Here is a 14,986-nt window from a genome sequence, read left to right as displayed (position 1 = left end):
TGTTTAAATGTATTAAGATAGCTTCATAATTAATTACAAAAAATAATACTATTAAAAAAAATAACCTTGGGAAAAAAAACATTAACACTATGATACTTTCACCCAAGCTCTTCCCTGTTTATGTTGAATCCTGGCATCTTCTATTTAATTCAAACATTTTAAATGTATTTATTTGTTATACTTAATTTCGGCTTAATTTCTTTATTTGTTTTGGCATTAGCATTTATGTTTAAAGTGAGTTGCCTATGTTTGCATTAAATACTTTGGCCTGCTATTTATTTAATCGAAGTAGACTTCGATTAAATAAATTTTAACCATAGTTTATTATTTCTACCTATGATTTCTACCCAAGTGCGCCCCCAACCGGACATATGGCAGTACTGCTCGCCTTGTTACAGCATTTATTTTGAAATACATAACATTCAGGGGAGATTCATCTTTTGTGCATTTGGACGTAGCTATGGAGGCCATTCACACCCAGGGCATCTGGATGGCTGAGAGTCTGCAGCAGAGGACGGGGAGTCATGAACATGTATGGCAGGTTGTCACTCACATGGGAGACCCGAAAGCAGCCTTTCTGCTCGTCTTCCCTTTCACATATTTCATCAGCAAACGCGCTGGAGTGGCGGTGCTTTGGGTGGCAGCTGTGTCGGAGTGGTTAAACCTCGTGTTTAAATGGTAAGTGTATAACATGTTGTGTTTTTCGGGTTTTATTTTTTTATTTGCAGCAGTGACGTTGAATTAATTTTTATTTATTTATATTTCATTCTGTTGACGTCGCCGCTTCCTACATTACCAAGCGTCTGAACTGTCCGACGGGAAACAGTTAGAGGCGGAACCTTTCATATGTGTCATAATCAGAAATCATTTATTCAAGGTTTTGTCACAGTTTCTCCAAATTTCAGAATATAAATATGTGTATAAAAATAAGATTGTGTTGGATGTAAAAAAAAAAGCCTTGTACTACAAAATATAACACAACAGTAGGCTAAATGAGAACATATTTACGTGTGCAGCACATTAGACTACAATATTTACAATAGGTAAAGAAAATAACGTGTCTAAATGTAGGTGAGGTTGTTTACATGAACGTATCAGGAATGTGAGTTTTGTAAATGTGAGGTTTGTTACTAAAGTAATGTTGAAAATGAGTTTCTAGGATGTAAAAAAGTTCAGTGTAGAGATTGACAGACTCAAGGATGGCAGTTGAAATTGGAAGAGAAAGGTGTATAAAAAGGTTGAGGGTACAAATACAATACAAGTCAATAAAGTCATTTAACACACTTTGGTGTATGCACCTTTATGACCATGCACTTTATGGTATTTTATGTGTGGTGGTGGCTTCAACTACATTTTTCTCCCAGGATGCTGTTTGGAGAAAGGCCTTTCTGGTGGATCGGTGAATCACGTCTATTCGTCAACAAGCAACCCAAAGTTAACCAGTTTTCCTCCACATGTGAAACCGGCCCAGGTGAGAAGTCTCCCAATATAAAAAGAAATTATAATAATTCAACATGCATTAGTCATAGAGAGTAAACCTAATCCACTGCACGGTCAGAGCTTGAAAAGCTGATGTCATTCTTTCTCTCAGGAAGTCCTTCGGGACATGCCATGGTGACCGCAGCAGTCTGGTGGGTCGTTGTGTCCTCACTGGGGTCATACCTATACAAGCGTACTCACAGGTATGCCCATTACATGTTAACAAATATGCTGATTTTGGCAACACAATGGTGCAAATTTGTAATATTTTTTTGAAAATGTGTAGATGAAGAAATTAATTTATATCTTCTCTGTCTCGTTGTTGTCGTTTTTGAATTTTTTAATGAATCTCTCTTTCTCTTTTTCTTTCTATCCAGCGTGACGTTATCAGCTGCTCCATACCTATTCTACGTTAATATGCTGGTGGCTGTTGGACTGTCCAGGATATTTATCCTGGCCCACTTCCCTCACCAGGTCATAGCTGGATCCATCACAGGTCTGAGAACAGTTTCATGCACACGCTAACACATTAAACCCTCTTTCTATGCATATAGGCCTATAGTTCTACTGTACACATATATTTAATATATTTCCTAGAACATCATGTACATTGGTTTAAACATTAACAGTACTACTTCACATTGATGCAAAAAGCATTTCATTTTCTGCACAATTTGAAAATACAACGATGTGAACAAGTCAAATGAAAATGATTAGAAATAGGGACATGCATTCAGCAAAATAAATAAAATAACAATACATTATAATAAGCATTGCTTTACCTTTTAGGTCAGAATAGAGAATAGTTTAGAATAATAAAAATAGTTTTGTATTCTGGGGTTGTTGGAGAAGTAATTTTCTTTGCATCTCACATCATTTCTTTTCAACCCTTTGTTACCACAGAGGTTAAGTGAGAACATACAGTGTATTATTTTCATTGCCATTTTGAGCCGATTGATCTCTGGTCCTCAGGTTTCATTCTGGGGCTGGTTCTGAGCCGTAGAGTGCCAGAGGGGCGCCCCCTGCTGTTCTTCTGTTGTCTGAGCTTTGGCCTTCTGTTCAGCACTCTGCTGCTGCACGCTGGGCTGCAGCAGCTAGGCATCGACCTGTCCTGGTTGGTTTCGCCTTTCATACTGTATTCATGTGTATCGATTAGTCTGTGGGGTGCATTGTGAGCTCTGTGAGATGAATTTTATGAGAAATATGGAATGTATGAAACCAAAAATAAATGTAGAGAAGGTAGTTCACACTTCTGGTATTTTCTTTGGGAAAGGCAAACTTAAAAACACACTTTTTAAGCTGACTTTTAACTGACTTATATTGTTTTATATCTTCTCCAGAAGTTAATTGGCAGTTATTTGGGCTTTCCTTTGTGCTGATGGATATCAAACAAAGGAAAGTCAAGTAAAAACAATTCTAATACATCGATGTGTGTGCGCAGGTCTATCGCTTTGGCTAAGAAGTGGTGCAGCCGTACCGAGTGGATCCGTTTGGACACGGCACCGTTCTCCTCTCTGACTCGAGACTGCGGTGCCCTGCTGGGTCTGGGGCTGGCCGAGTACTGGAAGCCCGGCGGGTGGCCTCTGCCCTGGGCTCCTCGGGCTCTGTCTCTGGCCATGTCCTCCATGGGACTGTACCACGTCAACCGCCTGGCGCTCCCCGTCCAACCACAAGCCCTCTTCTACGGAATGTTCTTCGTCAAATTCGTCATCGTGCCACAGATCGTCATGGTGCTCGTGCCTGGGATGATTTACCTTTTCACTCACAAGAAGAAGGAAGATTAGAAGCAGTGTTTTCTTTCCGCGTTAAAGGGGTTTGTCACACCTCCAAAGACTGTAGACCCCTTCCTCCTCAGTAACTGCAAAACACTTTCAATGTCTATTTAATTTATTACATGGGACTCTTTGTCTTAAGGGAGGGACTTCCTTTTTTTCCTTGTCTTTCTCACAGTCAAGAGCTTATGATCCTACACACATATACAGTATAACCATATAGTAGTTTACGTTATGCCGAGAAAGGTCAAGACCTAACTAATTAACATTGCCTTCCTATAACACTGTCGGAGTCACCATAAACATAACATGCAGCAACAGAAGTCTTAGGGTGTATTCACACTGGGAAAGTCCGCTAGTTCACTTGCTTTGGTCCAGACCAAATAGAGTTTAGATTTTTTTCTTTTGGTGTGGTCCACTTTCATATTGCCCCTTTTGCAAGTGAACCAGCATTACGAAGCAAAACCACACGTGATCTGAGGTCATTAATTCATTGGACAGACATTCTGGGGTGGAGAGAAGCAGGAAGCACGAAGTGAAAACTGCGAAATATATAACTGATACGATATGGGGTTAAAAATAATAAATAAATAAATAAATAGGCCTACATCTAGCCTATAAATAAAATAAAAAAACATAAAATTATGGTTGTTTCATATGGTTATAATATGTAGGCCTGGGTCAATGATGTGGCTTGTAGCCTACGATGTGAAACATAATATGTAGGCCTACTGTATTTTTGCTACTGGACGCGCGGCTCGCGAGGAATAGGCTCAAGCTGACACAGCTGATTTAGCCGTGTGTCAGCTTTGTGTGAGTTCGCCGCAGCTCTGCTCCAAACTGACACGGGGATAGTATTGACGGTCCCGTAACATGGGAAGCAAAATAAAAACACGCACTTCATACAAAGCGCAGCGTGAACCTGTTGGCACTGTGCGGGAGACGCTCCCCTCTCCTTCATCTGATCGCTGAACACATCAGCATGTTTACGCGTCCTGTCTATCAAATGTAATATATTCGCTCGGGGCTCCCAGTCAAACCACAACTAATCTTCCCAACAACGGCAACACTTTCCCATAATGTGAAGCTGACGGTGATTTATTAAAAAAGAAAAGGCGCAGTGCTTCCTGCAATTGGGTCGGATCGAGTCCGGACAAATTCACACCACAAACGAACTGCAGCAGAGTGCGTATGGAACCGCATCGAGACCACCTCTTTAGCTGGGTCTCGGATCGTTTGTTTGGTTCGCCCCCGAGTGCGATTGCTGTATTCACACATGTCTGAAAGATGCGCACCGAAGGTGGAAGTGCATCTGAGTTCGTTTCAACCGAACTAAACACGGCATGTGTGAATACACCCTTAGTTTTTTTTTCTTTCTTTCAAATATGCAGCAGCGCTCCTGAAGACCTGTACAAAGAATTTGGTGTTTAAAATTACAAAACATAAGAATAAAAAGAATTTTGTTCTGTGTAAGAATTCTCGGATTTAATCTGGAAAAAAACCTTGTCTTTGGGTCAAGCTTGTGTTGTGCCATACTCGGGTTAAAAGGGCAAAATATGTTTGTCATTGTAAATGACATAAACACTTCACAAACGATATAATGAAATCCAATGTGAAGCCACCATTGATTTAAACCATTAGTAGCTTCACACATGTAGTATTTAAATTTAAGAGTTATTGGATTGCATCATATTGTAAAGAAGTGTGTTGCTCTCTAGATACACTGGTGTTATGTGTTGTTTACTGGACAAAAAGCATCCAAAATATTACAGACGTGTGTTATAATCAGATTATCTGTTTCAATAAACGACTGACATGCAGGGCGTGTTTTTCAGTTGGTAACCATTTATAAATATGTTCTTTTTTTCCAATACATAGGGGTTTGTTTGACTGTACAGATTACAATCAGTTATCAGGAGATAAAAACACATTCTTTTTTTATTAGTTTTTTTTTTAATTAAACTTTTTTGTCACAGCGATCTGAAAGCTCACATTTTACAGACAAGAGAACTCTGCTCAGCAAGCAAATACATTAAAAGAAAAAAAGAAACAAAACCTTTTTTTCGCTTTTGTCTGGTGAGGGGGTGGGGGTGGGCGGGGGGGGGGGGGGGGGGTCGAAGGAAAATGATAAGGACAGTTTTTCGAGGGGACAGCAGTGTCTCCTTATCTTGATCCCAAAACATTGTCGCGTCACACACACACACACACACACCAGAGTCCTGAACGCTGCTATACATGTATCCGCTTGTGGAAAGAATAGAACATGCATCAGACTATTTACAGCAAACTCATATATACACACACAGACAGCTTTTTGGAACCATACACCCTCAAAATATTCCTCAACTTTAAAGTCTTATTTAAATTATGTATTGTACAGTTTTTATACCTTCATTTCTGTTAGAGATAAGCATAGGGCAATCTCTCTCTGGTGGGAGGTACAACTGAGAACAAAGAACAGGACGAACTGTTCGGTCCCATCTTTAGATATTCTTTTATCAGAGACCAAACCAAAAAAAAAAACGTTACAGACAAATGGTCTATAACTTTTTCCCACATATACAGTTAACTTGAATATTCTAGCTATGACACTTTCTCTATCATCCCCAAACTCCAAATATGAAGTGTATGGGCACTGAACTTGGTAATCCCTTTTTTTATAATATTTTTTTGCAGTAGATTCGACTGTGTGCAAGACCAGTAGATTAGACTGGTTCATTTAGAGTTAAATGACTTTATTGGATATTTTTAATGATGTTGAATACTTAAATATGTTCATTTTCTTCTAACAGACTCTCTTAAACCAACGGACCCGTAGCTGGACTGAGGGGAATATCAGTATATACATCTTGTGCTAGAAAGTCTATACATCTTCACCGGTTTAAAAACATTGTTTTGCTCTTCATATTGTCATTCATCACCGCTTTGTAAATTATATAATAATAATTAGAATAATAATTAGAAGTGTCTATGATAGTCTGGCATCACTGGTAGTCGGAGGTCTGACGGATCACACGCACCCACTTACTCCAAAATTCAACAATCGTAACAACAAAACGTTAAGTAAAATACATAAAGTGCACCCTTAGTTATAAGAACTTAACAGGCATTTTTAGTGCAGAAATGGCGGAGTTAAAAATGCATTGTGGGTAAAAAAGAAAAGAAAAAGGACACAAAAAGGAACGCAGGAGAAAGAGGGGGGATAACGTCTGGAACAGTGGATTGTGAATGCATTTGCTTGCTTTGAATGGCTGAGCACTTTCCATGTTAACCCGTCACTAGCATATGTCCTGCACATTCTGCTCTCTATATAGGAACACACACGGACGGAGGAGGGACATAGGCAAACTTTAATACTCATGTGTCACATGAGAAATTACCTAGCACAGGATTTTCTAATATTTTTTAAACCAGTTTCATCCAGTTAAGGAGGATTGATTGATTGATTGATTGAAGCTAGAAACACATATTTCACTCAAGAACTTCATATTTGTTTGAAGTTGTATGAATAAGCTAAGGATACGCTAAGGCAGACGATGAGGTCTGTGATACAGTAATGATACTGAAATCTCAAATGAAAAATCCTAATAGACCTATCTGAACCTTAGGATTTTTGTGACTGGTTTCCAAAGTGATTTAATTAACAAAAATAGGTGTAGGGACCGTGCACAATAGCTGGATTCTGAAACTGACAGCTTAAAAGATACACATTCTGGTACTCTGGTTAAGATTAAAATCTATTTTGATAATTGAGTGATTTTTTATTTTTTATTTTTTTAGCAAAAGTCCAACATACATTTAGTTTTCTCAGTTTTAATATCATTGTAAACTGAAGTATATTTTCGGTTTGGACTACTGGTTGGAAGATATACGACTGTTATTAGACGTCACTGTCGACTATGGCATTTTTTTTTCGATCATTGTGGACCTATTGCATCATAGAAAGCATCTTCTTACATTGAATCACGACATGAGCATTTTTTTTATTTTGACACATTTGAGATAATGAAATCATTCAAAGTTGGTCAATGTCCCTCCTCCCTGATTGTATTTTTACCACCACATCCATATGACACAAAGGCAGGGTTAACGGAACACAATCCAAACGCAAACTATGCTTTTGTTTCATTTCTATGTACAATATATAACTTAATTATAAATATTGTCACTTTTCTCTTAAGTACTGAGTTGTCGAGCCATTTGTATTTCTTCTGAGCAATGTACAGTATTGAACATAGAATATTGTATTACATAGAATAGAGCCTACTAGCAACCTTGGTTAAGAGCACACTTTGAAAGAACAGAAGATGGATACAGAGTCCACGAAGTAGTAGAGTCCGATGATTAGCACTGTCACTCTCACAGTCCTTACTTTGGACCGTCCAGTAATCCTAGCTGTGTGCGGAATATGATAATGAAATAATCACTTCTCACTGTTAAGTTATGTATTTTTCATATTAGATAAAGTCTATTACCCTAAATGTGTGTGTGGCTTTCTCCCGGGAGTTCTTTAAGAGTTCTTTAGAGTTTATCCATGTCCCATACACACAGGTCAGCAGCATCTGCCGTTAAATATTTATCTTCTACTGACAATCCCAGTCCAACCAACCAACCAACCAATCACATCACACATTAGACTCCACAAATGGTCTCTTTGGTTTGATGGGGGAGGTGGGGCCTTGGGTCCGGGAGTCGCGGGACATTTGGCGGTAGTCCTGGTAGGCCTGAGCCACGGGCAGAGTCCTGGCCACCTTTACGTCGGGGTAGGTGGGCACCTGGCTGACCCGCTCCAGGATATCTCCACCGCCACGGGAACCGTTAGCCATCTTGCCTAGCGACTGAGGCGGGGTGTGGGAGTAGTAGTCCTCCTCCAACAGGTGTCCGTTCTGGGCGTTGTTGGTCTTGTTGTAGTAGGCGATGTTGCCTAGCGATGCGGGGGGGCTGTAGGTGGACCCCTGCTGGACCAGTTGCCCCGGCGACGTGGGGCTGGAGTCCATGGAGGCCATGGCCCGGGAGCGCGAGGGCTGGTGCAGGTACTGCTGCTGCTGCTGCTGGTGGACCCGCGCCGTCTTGTCTATGATGCCCATAAAAGGAGTGTTCCTGGAGCGCTGGGACTCGCCTTGGTACAGCCCGCCGCCTTGAGAGGGAGAAATCGGAGACATGTCGTCACACACACGCTCGTACGTCGCTTGGAGGGGGATCTCCATCTGCTGTATGGAAGAGGAAGGCCTGAAGCCTGGTGCTAGATTAGAAGTGGATCCGGTTGAGATATTGTTGCTCGAGGGGGAGAATCTGAGGCCTACGCTCTGGGAGTGGATGAGGGGCCTAGGGGTGGGCACGTTATGCTTCATCTCAGTAGTGTTTGCGCTGACGGGGCGTCGCACCATGTTGTGGGGGATCTCAGGAGAGCCTAGCTGCTGGCAGGGGGGCATGATGGTGTTGGCACGCTCCAGCACGTGCTCAGACACCGGGTAGTAGGCGGCCGACTGGCTGCGGCTGATCTGCGGGGTCTGGCTGTAGCGGATGCCCCCCTGCGGGCCCCCGCTGCTGGCGCGGTAGGCAGAGGAGGGGCGCTGGGGTAGCTGCTCGTCCTTCAACAGAAGGCCCGACTCCATAACCCCTCCTCGGCCCCCGTGCTGACAGAGGGCCCCGGCGCTGAGGCTGGCCTGGACTTGGGGGGGCATGGAGCGACCATCCAGGGATGGCTGGTACACCAAACCTCTCTCCACATCCCCCTGGTAGCGCCCGCCGCCGCCGCCCATGGAGTGCCCCATCTGCCCGCTGTACAGGCTGTTGGGCTGGTTGGTGCGGACTATCTGTGCTATGGAAGGCTGCAGACGGAGGCCCTGGGCTTGGTGGTGCTGCGAGGACAGAGAGGGCTGTGAGCTCAGCTGGAACGACCGCTGGCTGCTCATCTTGGAGAGGGGCGATTTGGGTCGGCCGGGGTGGTGCTGCTCCGTTTGGTAGCGCACGGGAGACCCAGATTGGGACCTATACAGACAGACACTTTCTACTGGGGGGCTGGCTCGGTATTGGGCGGCCCGTCGTAAAGGGGAAGGCGGGGGGCTCTGGTGGTCCATGCCCCCCTGTTGCTGCTGCTGACCCCCGTGTTGGCCCATGTGAGGCGGGCTGAAGCCATACGACTGCTGCTGGTGGTGGTGGTGCACCGGCGAGGTGTGTGGCGGGCTGCCGCTGTGTCTGTAGTGGGAGTTCTGATGCGTGGGGGAGAGCGATGGCGGTGAATTGGGCTGGTGGTGGTACGACCCGCGGGTTGGGGAGGACATGGAGGAGGAGGTGGGGTGGTACTCATAGGTCTGACCCCCAGTATAGTAGATCTGGTCTGGGTGTGTGGGGGACAGAGGAGGGCTCTGAATTATGGGTAAACTGGAGGGATTGCTCAGGGACTCCGGAGGGGGTAGGTTGGCGGACATGGCCTCCAGCTCCTGTTGTAAGTAGTCTTCGTCTTCAAACAGGTCCTGTACGGGCTCCATGTCTTCCAGCCGGGGCTCGGGCGGAGGGGGCAGAGGCATGGACAGGGTCAGGGCCAGGGAATCGTCCTCTTCCTCTTCAGGGGGAGGTGTAGGAGGAGGGGAGGGGGGAGGCTCCAGGTCCTCAAGCTGCTGCTGGAGCTGGAGCTGTAGTTGCTGTTGCTGTATTTGGTCGAGGTCGTCTTCCTGGTCAAACTGGTGACACTCCTCCTCCACCCTCTGGAGCAGGCGCAGGATCTCTCGGTTGTTGGGGCACTGCCTCATGGCTTCATTCAGGTCCTCTAAGGCTTCGGGGAATTGTCTGGGGGGAAGAAAAAGGAGGATAGCTGTTATTTTAGGGGGGAGAAAAGTCACGTTGGCCCAAATTGACAACATGAGGAACGAGTACATGAACACAAATGTGAGTGAAGAGTTTATTGTTTATTGTTAAAAGGATCCCCATTAGTTGTCACCAAAATGGGACGAGCTAGTCTTCCCGGGATCCACAATAAAAAAATCACTTAACACGAGTAGTCACGTACACATTGGAGACTGTACCGAGTCGACATATTGAAATCACTTTTCAAAACATACCTCTGCAGATTAGCCTTCAGCTTCTAACAATATTGCATTTTGCCTGCTTTGATATGCCGATTTTATTGCTTCACTTGCTTTTTATTTGTTTATGTAGTGGTTTTACGGTAAAGTGTCTTTGAATACCTTGAAAACCACTCCATAAATGAAATGTATTATTATTGTTATTGCTCCAGAGACCATTTTCAATGTATTATGTATTATTGTGTTTTACTGCAAATGTTCATCTTATGTTTTGTTATGTTATAAGGCTTTCTATGTAAAGCACCTTCAATTGCCTCAGTATTCCAAATGTGCTATATAAATAAACTTGCTTACCTGCTGCTACGCTTGGCGCGTGCCCTGGCATAGTACGCCTCGTAGGATTTTGGTTTCAGTTCGAGTGCCTTCGTAGCAAATTCCTCAGCCATCCCAAAGTCCTGAAGAGATTGAGCAGAAGACAACACTATTAACCAACCAACACATACGAAAATCTGCCCAATAGCACTATCCTGATTATATTTATAGAACATAAAGATAAGTCTGCTATGGTTATATAACAAAAATGGAGAACAAAAATGATATTATGTCATTTTTCTTGAGTCACTGTGTTTGTCCTCTGCCCACTCACGTTCATTTTCCTCCGACATCGGGACAGGTTGAGGAAGAGCGATACTTTGAGTTCCCTGAACGTCTTGAGGTCCTCGCTGAAGCCTTCGCGTGGAAACTTTTTGAGAGCGTACTGATAACGCTGCGCTGCCTCCTTCACCTTCCCCTTCTGTGGGACAAACACACACACAGGCCTGGTTATCCTCCCTTCACAATAACATATAACAACGCTATTCTGAAGGCTTCACAACATAAATCAGAGCTGGATATTAATACATTGAATTTGGCAATAATTTGTTCTCAGTATGAGCTCATTCTCATAGACAGTAATCTCGTTTCACTGTAGGTTAACTACAAAAGCAGTCTATCTTCTAAAGAGAGAGTATTTGGTTGTTATCGACAGAAAAAATTCTTAAAAACTGATTTGTGAACTGTGCTATATAAATGAACTTCCCTTGCATTGCCTAAATGATATCCATCATAACATACTTTTATCTTTCCTTTAAACAATGAAACGTGAGCTACGCGGCCTTTTCTCTCTGACCTTGTAGTAGCTGTCCCCCTCCTCGATGAGCTTGCTGAGTAAGATGATCATGATGTCGGGTTTGGAGGTGGCCATAGCCCATGTGGCGGGACCTGGGTAACACAGGAAGGAGCGGATGAAAAAAGAAAAAAAGAAAAGAAAAAGAAAAAAAAAAGAAACACACAGTGAGAAAGACACACAGTTATAAGGGGAAAAAGAAGGAAGGAGGGAGGGAGCGACTGGGAGTCACACACGACACATTACAACACTTATAAAACAGGGATGAGGACAACAGTCAAAATGGGGGAATGGAGGAGAGAAGACAGGCAATCCACTGCAGAGAAAAAGATTACAGAAACCGGCCCTAACACCATGGGAACACTGTGACCTTGCTGGGTCAAATAGTATTTGACCATAAGTTATAACCTATAGAATTTGAGCATGGAGTTGAATTGGAGTGCAGAATGAGCACGTGTTGAATGATTCTCAAATAGTTGAAAAAACATTAACCGTAGCCATTATCTGCAAATACTTTTTGGCCCAGGAGAACCCAGAGTAGATGTACGAAAAAAACTTTGTTGTATATTTGTATTGAGATATGTTTTTGGTCTCTTCGAGAAGTGCAGGTCATTCTTTGTACCACTGACTGATTCGGGGAATGTGATCAGGGGACAGCAGAGAAGCAGGACAAATACCCAAAAATAAATGGTTTCGTCCTAAAAAAAACCTATAAATATCCCGAAAAAACTGATGCATCTTTTCTGTATTTGCTCAACAACAGCAATCCTTGAAACACGAACACACACACACACACACACCACAGAGATGTAAGGGAGGGGGATCTTGCACAAGGATAACAATACAATACAATAAACAAAAGAGGCAAGCAGGAGGGATATCATATAAGGCTCTGCAGGCTTTAGGTGTCCTCTGAGCTGGTGGAGAGGGAGGGACTGGCAGCTGACTGGCCTAGCTGGAAGGTGAACGGTGCACACACACACAGTACAGTGGTTTATCACCGCAGTCTTTGGTGGTGGTATAGGCACAGAGGAATTACAAATACATGCACCTGTCCTGCTAAATCACTTCCACACTTGTGTTACTAATATGGGCTTCCGTCATGCATCTGTAGGGATGGAAGGTCAACACTTTGGAACACAACGTCACATGGCGGGAGGCCGGGCATGCTGTCATTATTAAGCACTTATTGGATGTCTACCTCTAGGGGGCAGCGATCCCCACTGCATAATACCTTTTCATGATATTATTTTGTCAGTTTGAGAAGTTGTTTTTGTTTGGTTAGCTAAGCTGGCCTGGCCCGACACTTAGGACGACACAGACACACACACAGAGAGAGGAGATAGAGCTGTCAAAATGCCTGGTGGGGTGAGTAGTCGACAGCCTTGGCTTTACCTCGGGGCCGACTGGGCAGCGTCTGACATCCTGGGGCCGGAGAGAGAGAGAGGCAGGGGCATAGGGTGTTGGGTGAGGGGGGGGGGGGGGGGGTGTAGTGGTGAGGGTTAGCGAAGGAGCGGAAGAGTTGCCGGAGAGAAAACAGGGAGAGAGAGAGAGAGAGAGAGAGGAAACAGCAAGTATAGAGGAAAGAGAGGTAGAGGTGTTGATGGCAGTGGAAGAGGAGGAGAAGGAACACAAAAAAAGCAGCAGTGAGAAGCGGAGATAAGTGCCTGAGCAAAAGAAAAAAAGAGAAGCCCCTTTTCCACCGCAGGAACTTTCCCCAGGAACTAGGAACCTTTCAAAGGATCTGTGTACGCAGAAACCAGGGTCGAAATTTAGTTCTTGGGTAAATTATTTTTCCTGAGTAAAGTCACTTGCTCAGAGGATAATACTTAAAAAAGGTTCATGAACTTTGGGGGCGGGGCTTCAGTGCTGAAGATCTCTGATTGGTCAGGTACTTGCAGCATTTTATTTCACTAGCCATGTATTAAAGTCCCGCTTATGCTAAAAGGGATCGTTTCCTCCACGGTGAAAAGACATGAACCTTTTTTTAGTTCCTGGAAATACAAGTTCCTGGTACTTTTGGTGGAAAAGCGGCTAAAATAAAGAAAGCTGAAAAGGAAACAACGCAAGCGCTGATAGCAACCTGTTTCTGAGCAACCGCAGAGGAATAAAGAAAGAGACAGACAGAGAGAGAGACAGACAGAGACTGAGAGAGAGAGACAGCGTGTGATTGAGAGAGAAACGAGGTAGATAGTGTGAGCGAGACAAACTGACGCACTGAGAGAACATGAGAGCAAGAACAACAGTGGCGCTACAAACTAGAGTAAAAAAGAAACGCACATCGGAGCCATAAATAGCTGAGGAGAAGCAGCACAATGCAGCAGGGGGGCAGTGTGTTGGGCAGGGTGGGTGGATGACATACAGTAGCAGGAAGGGCTTTAAAGGTGGAGTCAGTGATTCTGGAGAATGATTGTTGTCAAAATCAGTGAATATCTCTCCATGTTCCGCTACCTGCCGGTTCTGTGTGTGTGTGCGCTGCAAAAAATGTGTTCATACACAGCCTAGGCTCTGTAAACTGGCATGTAAACAACATTTATTTAATCAAAGGGGCCCATCGTACCTATGGTGGATTTTTTTTCAGTACACACACAGTATGCATAGGTAGCAAATCGTCAGGAGATATTCACTGATTTTGACAACAAGCATTCTTCAGAATCGTTGACTCCACCTTTAGAGCAACATGGAGACACACAACCGGAATCCATGTCGCTTTGCAGTATATGACCAATGAGTGCTTCGAATTGTGCCTTCACAGCCTTCCATGCAGCTCACGACTGAACTCCAATGCATGTCACTTTCAGCCAAAATACAATCATCATATTGTATCTGTAGCACGGCAGACAAATAAACCTTTTAGTTCTGGGCCACTGGGATGCTGTGTTTGGAAGAGGTTTATCCATGGAGTTAAATGAATGACTGTCCCTCTGCTCTGCTCTTACCTATCTTGGCTCCTTTCTTGAGCAGGGCGACCACCACCGAGGTGTTCCTGCAGCCCACTGCCCGGTCCAGAGGGCGCATCCCGCTGTAGTCTACGTGCTCTATCATGGCCCCGTGGTCCACCAAGAACTGGACCTGGAGAAGGAAGGTTTTAGAGAACGGTCAAGTGATGTGTTGTTGAGAGGAAGAATTATATTTCTAATCTAATCAGGAGTCAAGAAAGAGTTATTTTCTTTCTCACATCAAGAGAAGTGCAACATCTCAAACCCAAATTGGTTCTTTGAGCAAACATTTGATGGCAACTTTTGGTTGATGACATTGTGAGACCAGATCAACATATTTTCCACAAGAATTCCAAAAAAAGTGATCGCCAAATATGTTCTAGACTAGACCTATAAAGATACTCTGTCTGGAATATTTTGTCCGATATGAAAGACCTTGTTGATACCTTCTCGCTCACGGAAAAATCCAGAATCAACTTTTCATGTCAATGCAAATATCTTTGGGCTTCAAAAGTTGAAATACTAAGAAACTTGAACTGGCCTTCAAAATAAAATATTGTAATTTCATTCAATCAGATATTGAGATGAGCACAGAGAAACTTTAGA

At 43.6% G+C, this 14,986-nt stretch overlaps 2 protein-coding genes across 3 annotated transcripts in view; one reads left to right on the top strand and one right to left on the bottom strand.

Moving 5' to 3' along the window:
- Positions 1-432: 432 nt before the first annotated feature.
- On the top strand, positions 433-4,986 carry g6pc3 (glucose-6-phosphatase catalytic subunit 3). 2 transcript variants are annotated; one of them, XR_013845389.1, is made up of 7 exons: positions 433-678; positions 1,365-1,471; positions 1,592-1,682; positions 1,857-1,975; positions 2,452-2,593; positions 2,921-3,582; positions 4,615-4,986. XR_013845389.1 is itself a non-coding variant. In XM_080049148.1 (6 exons), the coding sequence occupies exons 1-6, from the start codon at positions 461-463 to the stop codon at positions 3,261-3,263; spliced, it is 1,020 nt and encodes a 339-aa protein (XP_079905274.1). In that variant the 5' UTR covers positions 433-460; the 3' UTR covers positions 3,264-3,711. The 2 variants fall into 2 exon arrangements, 1 of the variants encoding a protein (XP_079905274.1); XM_080049148.1 differs by lacking the exon at positions 4,615-4,986 and having other exon boundaries at positions 2,921-3,711.
- Positions 4,987-5,160: 174 nt separating this feature from the next.
- LOC307266990 (protein TANC2-like) overlaps positions 5,161-14,986 on the bottom strand; it is a 47,291-nt gene continuing 37,465 nt past the window's right edge. Inside the window, exons 22-26 of the mRNA XM_080049147.1 lie at positions 14,381-14,513; positions 11,445-11,536; positions 10,923-11,069; positions 10,631-10,731; positions 5,161-10,040 (exon numbers count right to left, since the gene is read on the bottom strand). Of these exons, the coding sequence (XP_079905273.1) occupies positions 7,877-10,040; positions 10,631-10,731; positions 10,923-11,069; positions 11,445-11,536; positions 14,381-14,513 (2,637 nt within the window). The 3' untranslated portion in view covers positions 5,161-7,876. The remainder of the gene's footprint in view (positions 10,041-10,630; positions 10,732-10,922; positions 11,070-11,444; positions 11,537-14,380; positions 14,514-14,986) is intronic.

This window comes from Ammodytes marinus, assembly GCF_949987685.1.
Source record: "Ammodytes marinus genome assembly, chromosome: 20".
Lineage (NCBI taxonomy): Eukaryota > Metazoa > Chordata > Actinopteri > Uranoscopiformes > Ammodytidae > Ammodytes > Ammodytes marinus.
The sequence above is the reverse complement of the archived record's forward strand: the minus strand, read 5'-3'. Positions and strand labels throughout refer to the sequence as shown.

Coding starts and splice junctions, on each gene's coding strand:
- g6pc3 (XM_080049148.1), top strand. CDS start 461: ATGGAGGCCATTCACACCCAGGGCATCTGGATGGCTGAGAGTCTGCAG. Junction 1,472..1,591: donor CACATGTGAAACCGGCCCAG/GTGAGAAGTCTC, acceptor TCTTTCTCTCAG/GAAGTCCTTCGGGACATGCC. Junction 1,683..1,856: donor CTATACAAGCGTACTCACAG/GTATGCCCATTA, acceptor CTTTCTATCCAG/CGTGACGTTATCAGCTGCTC.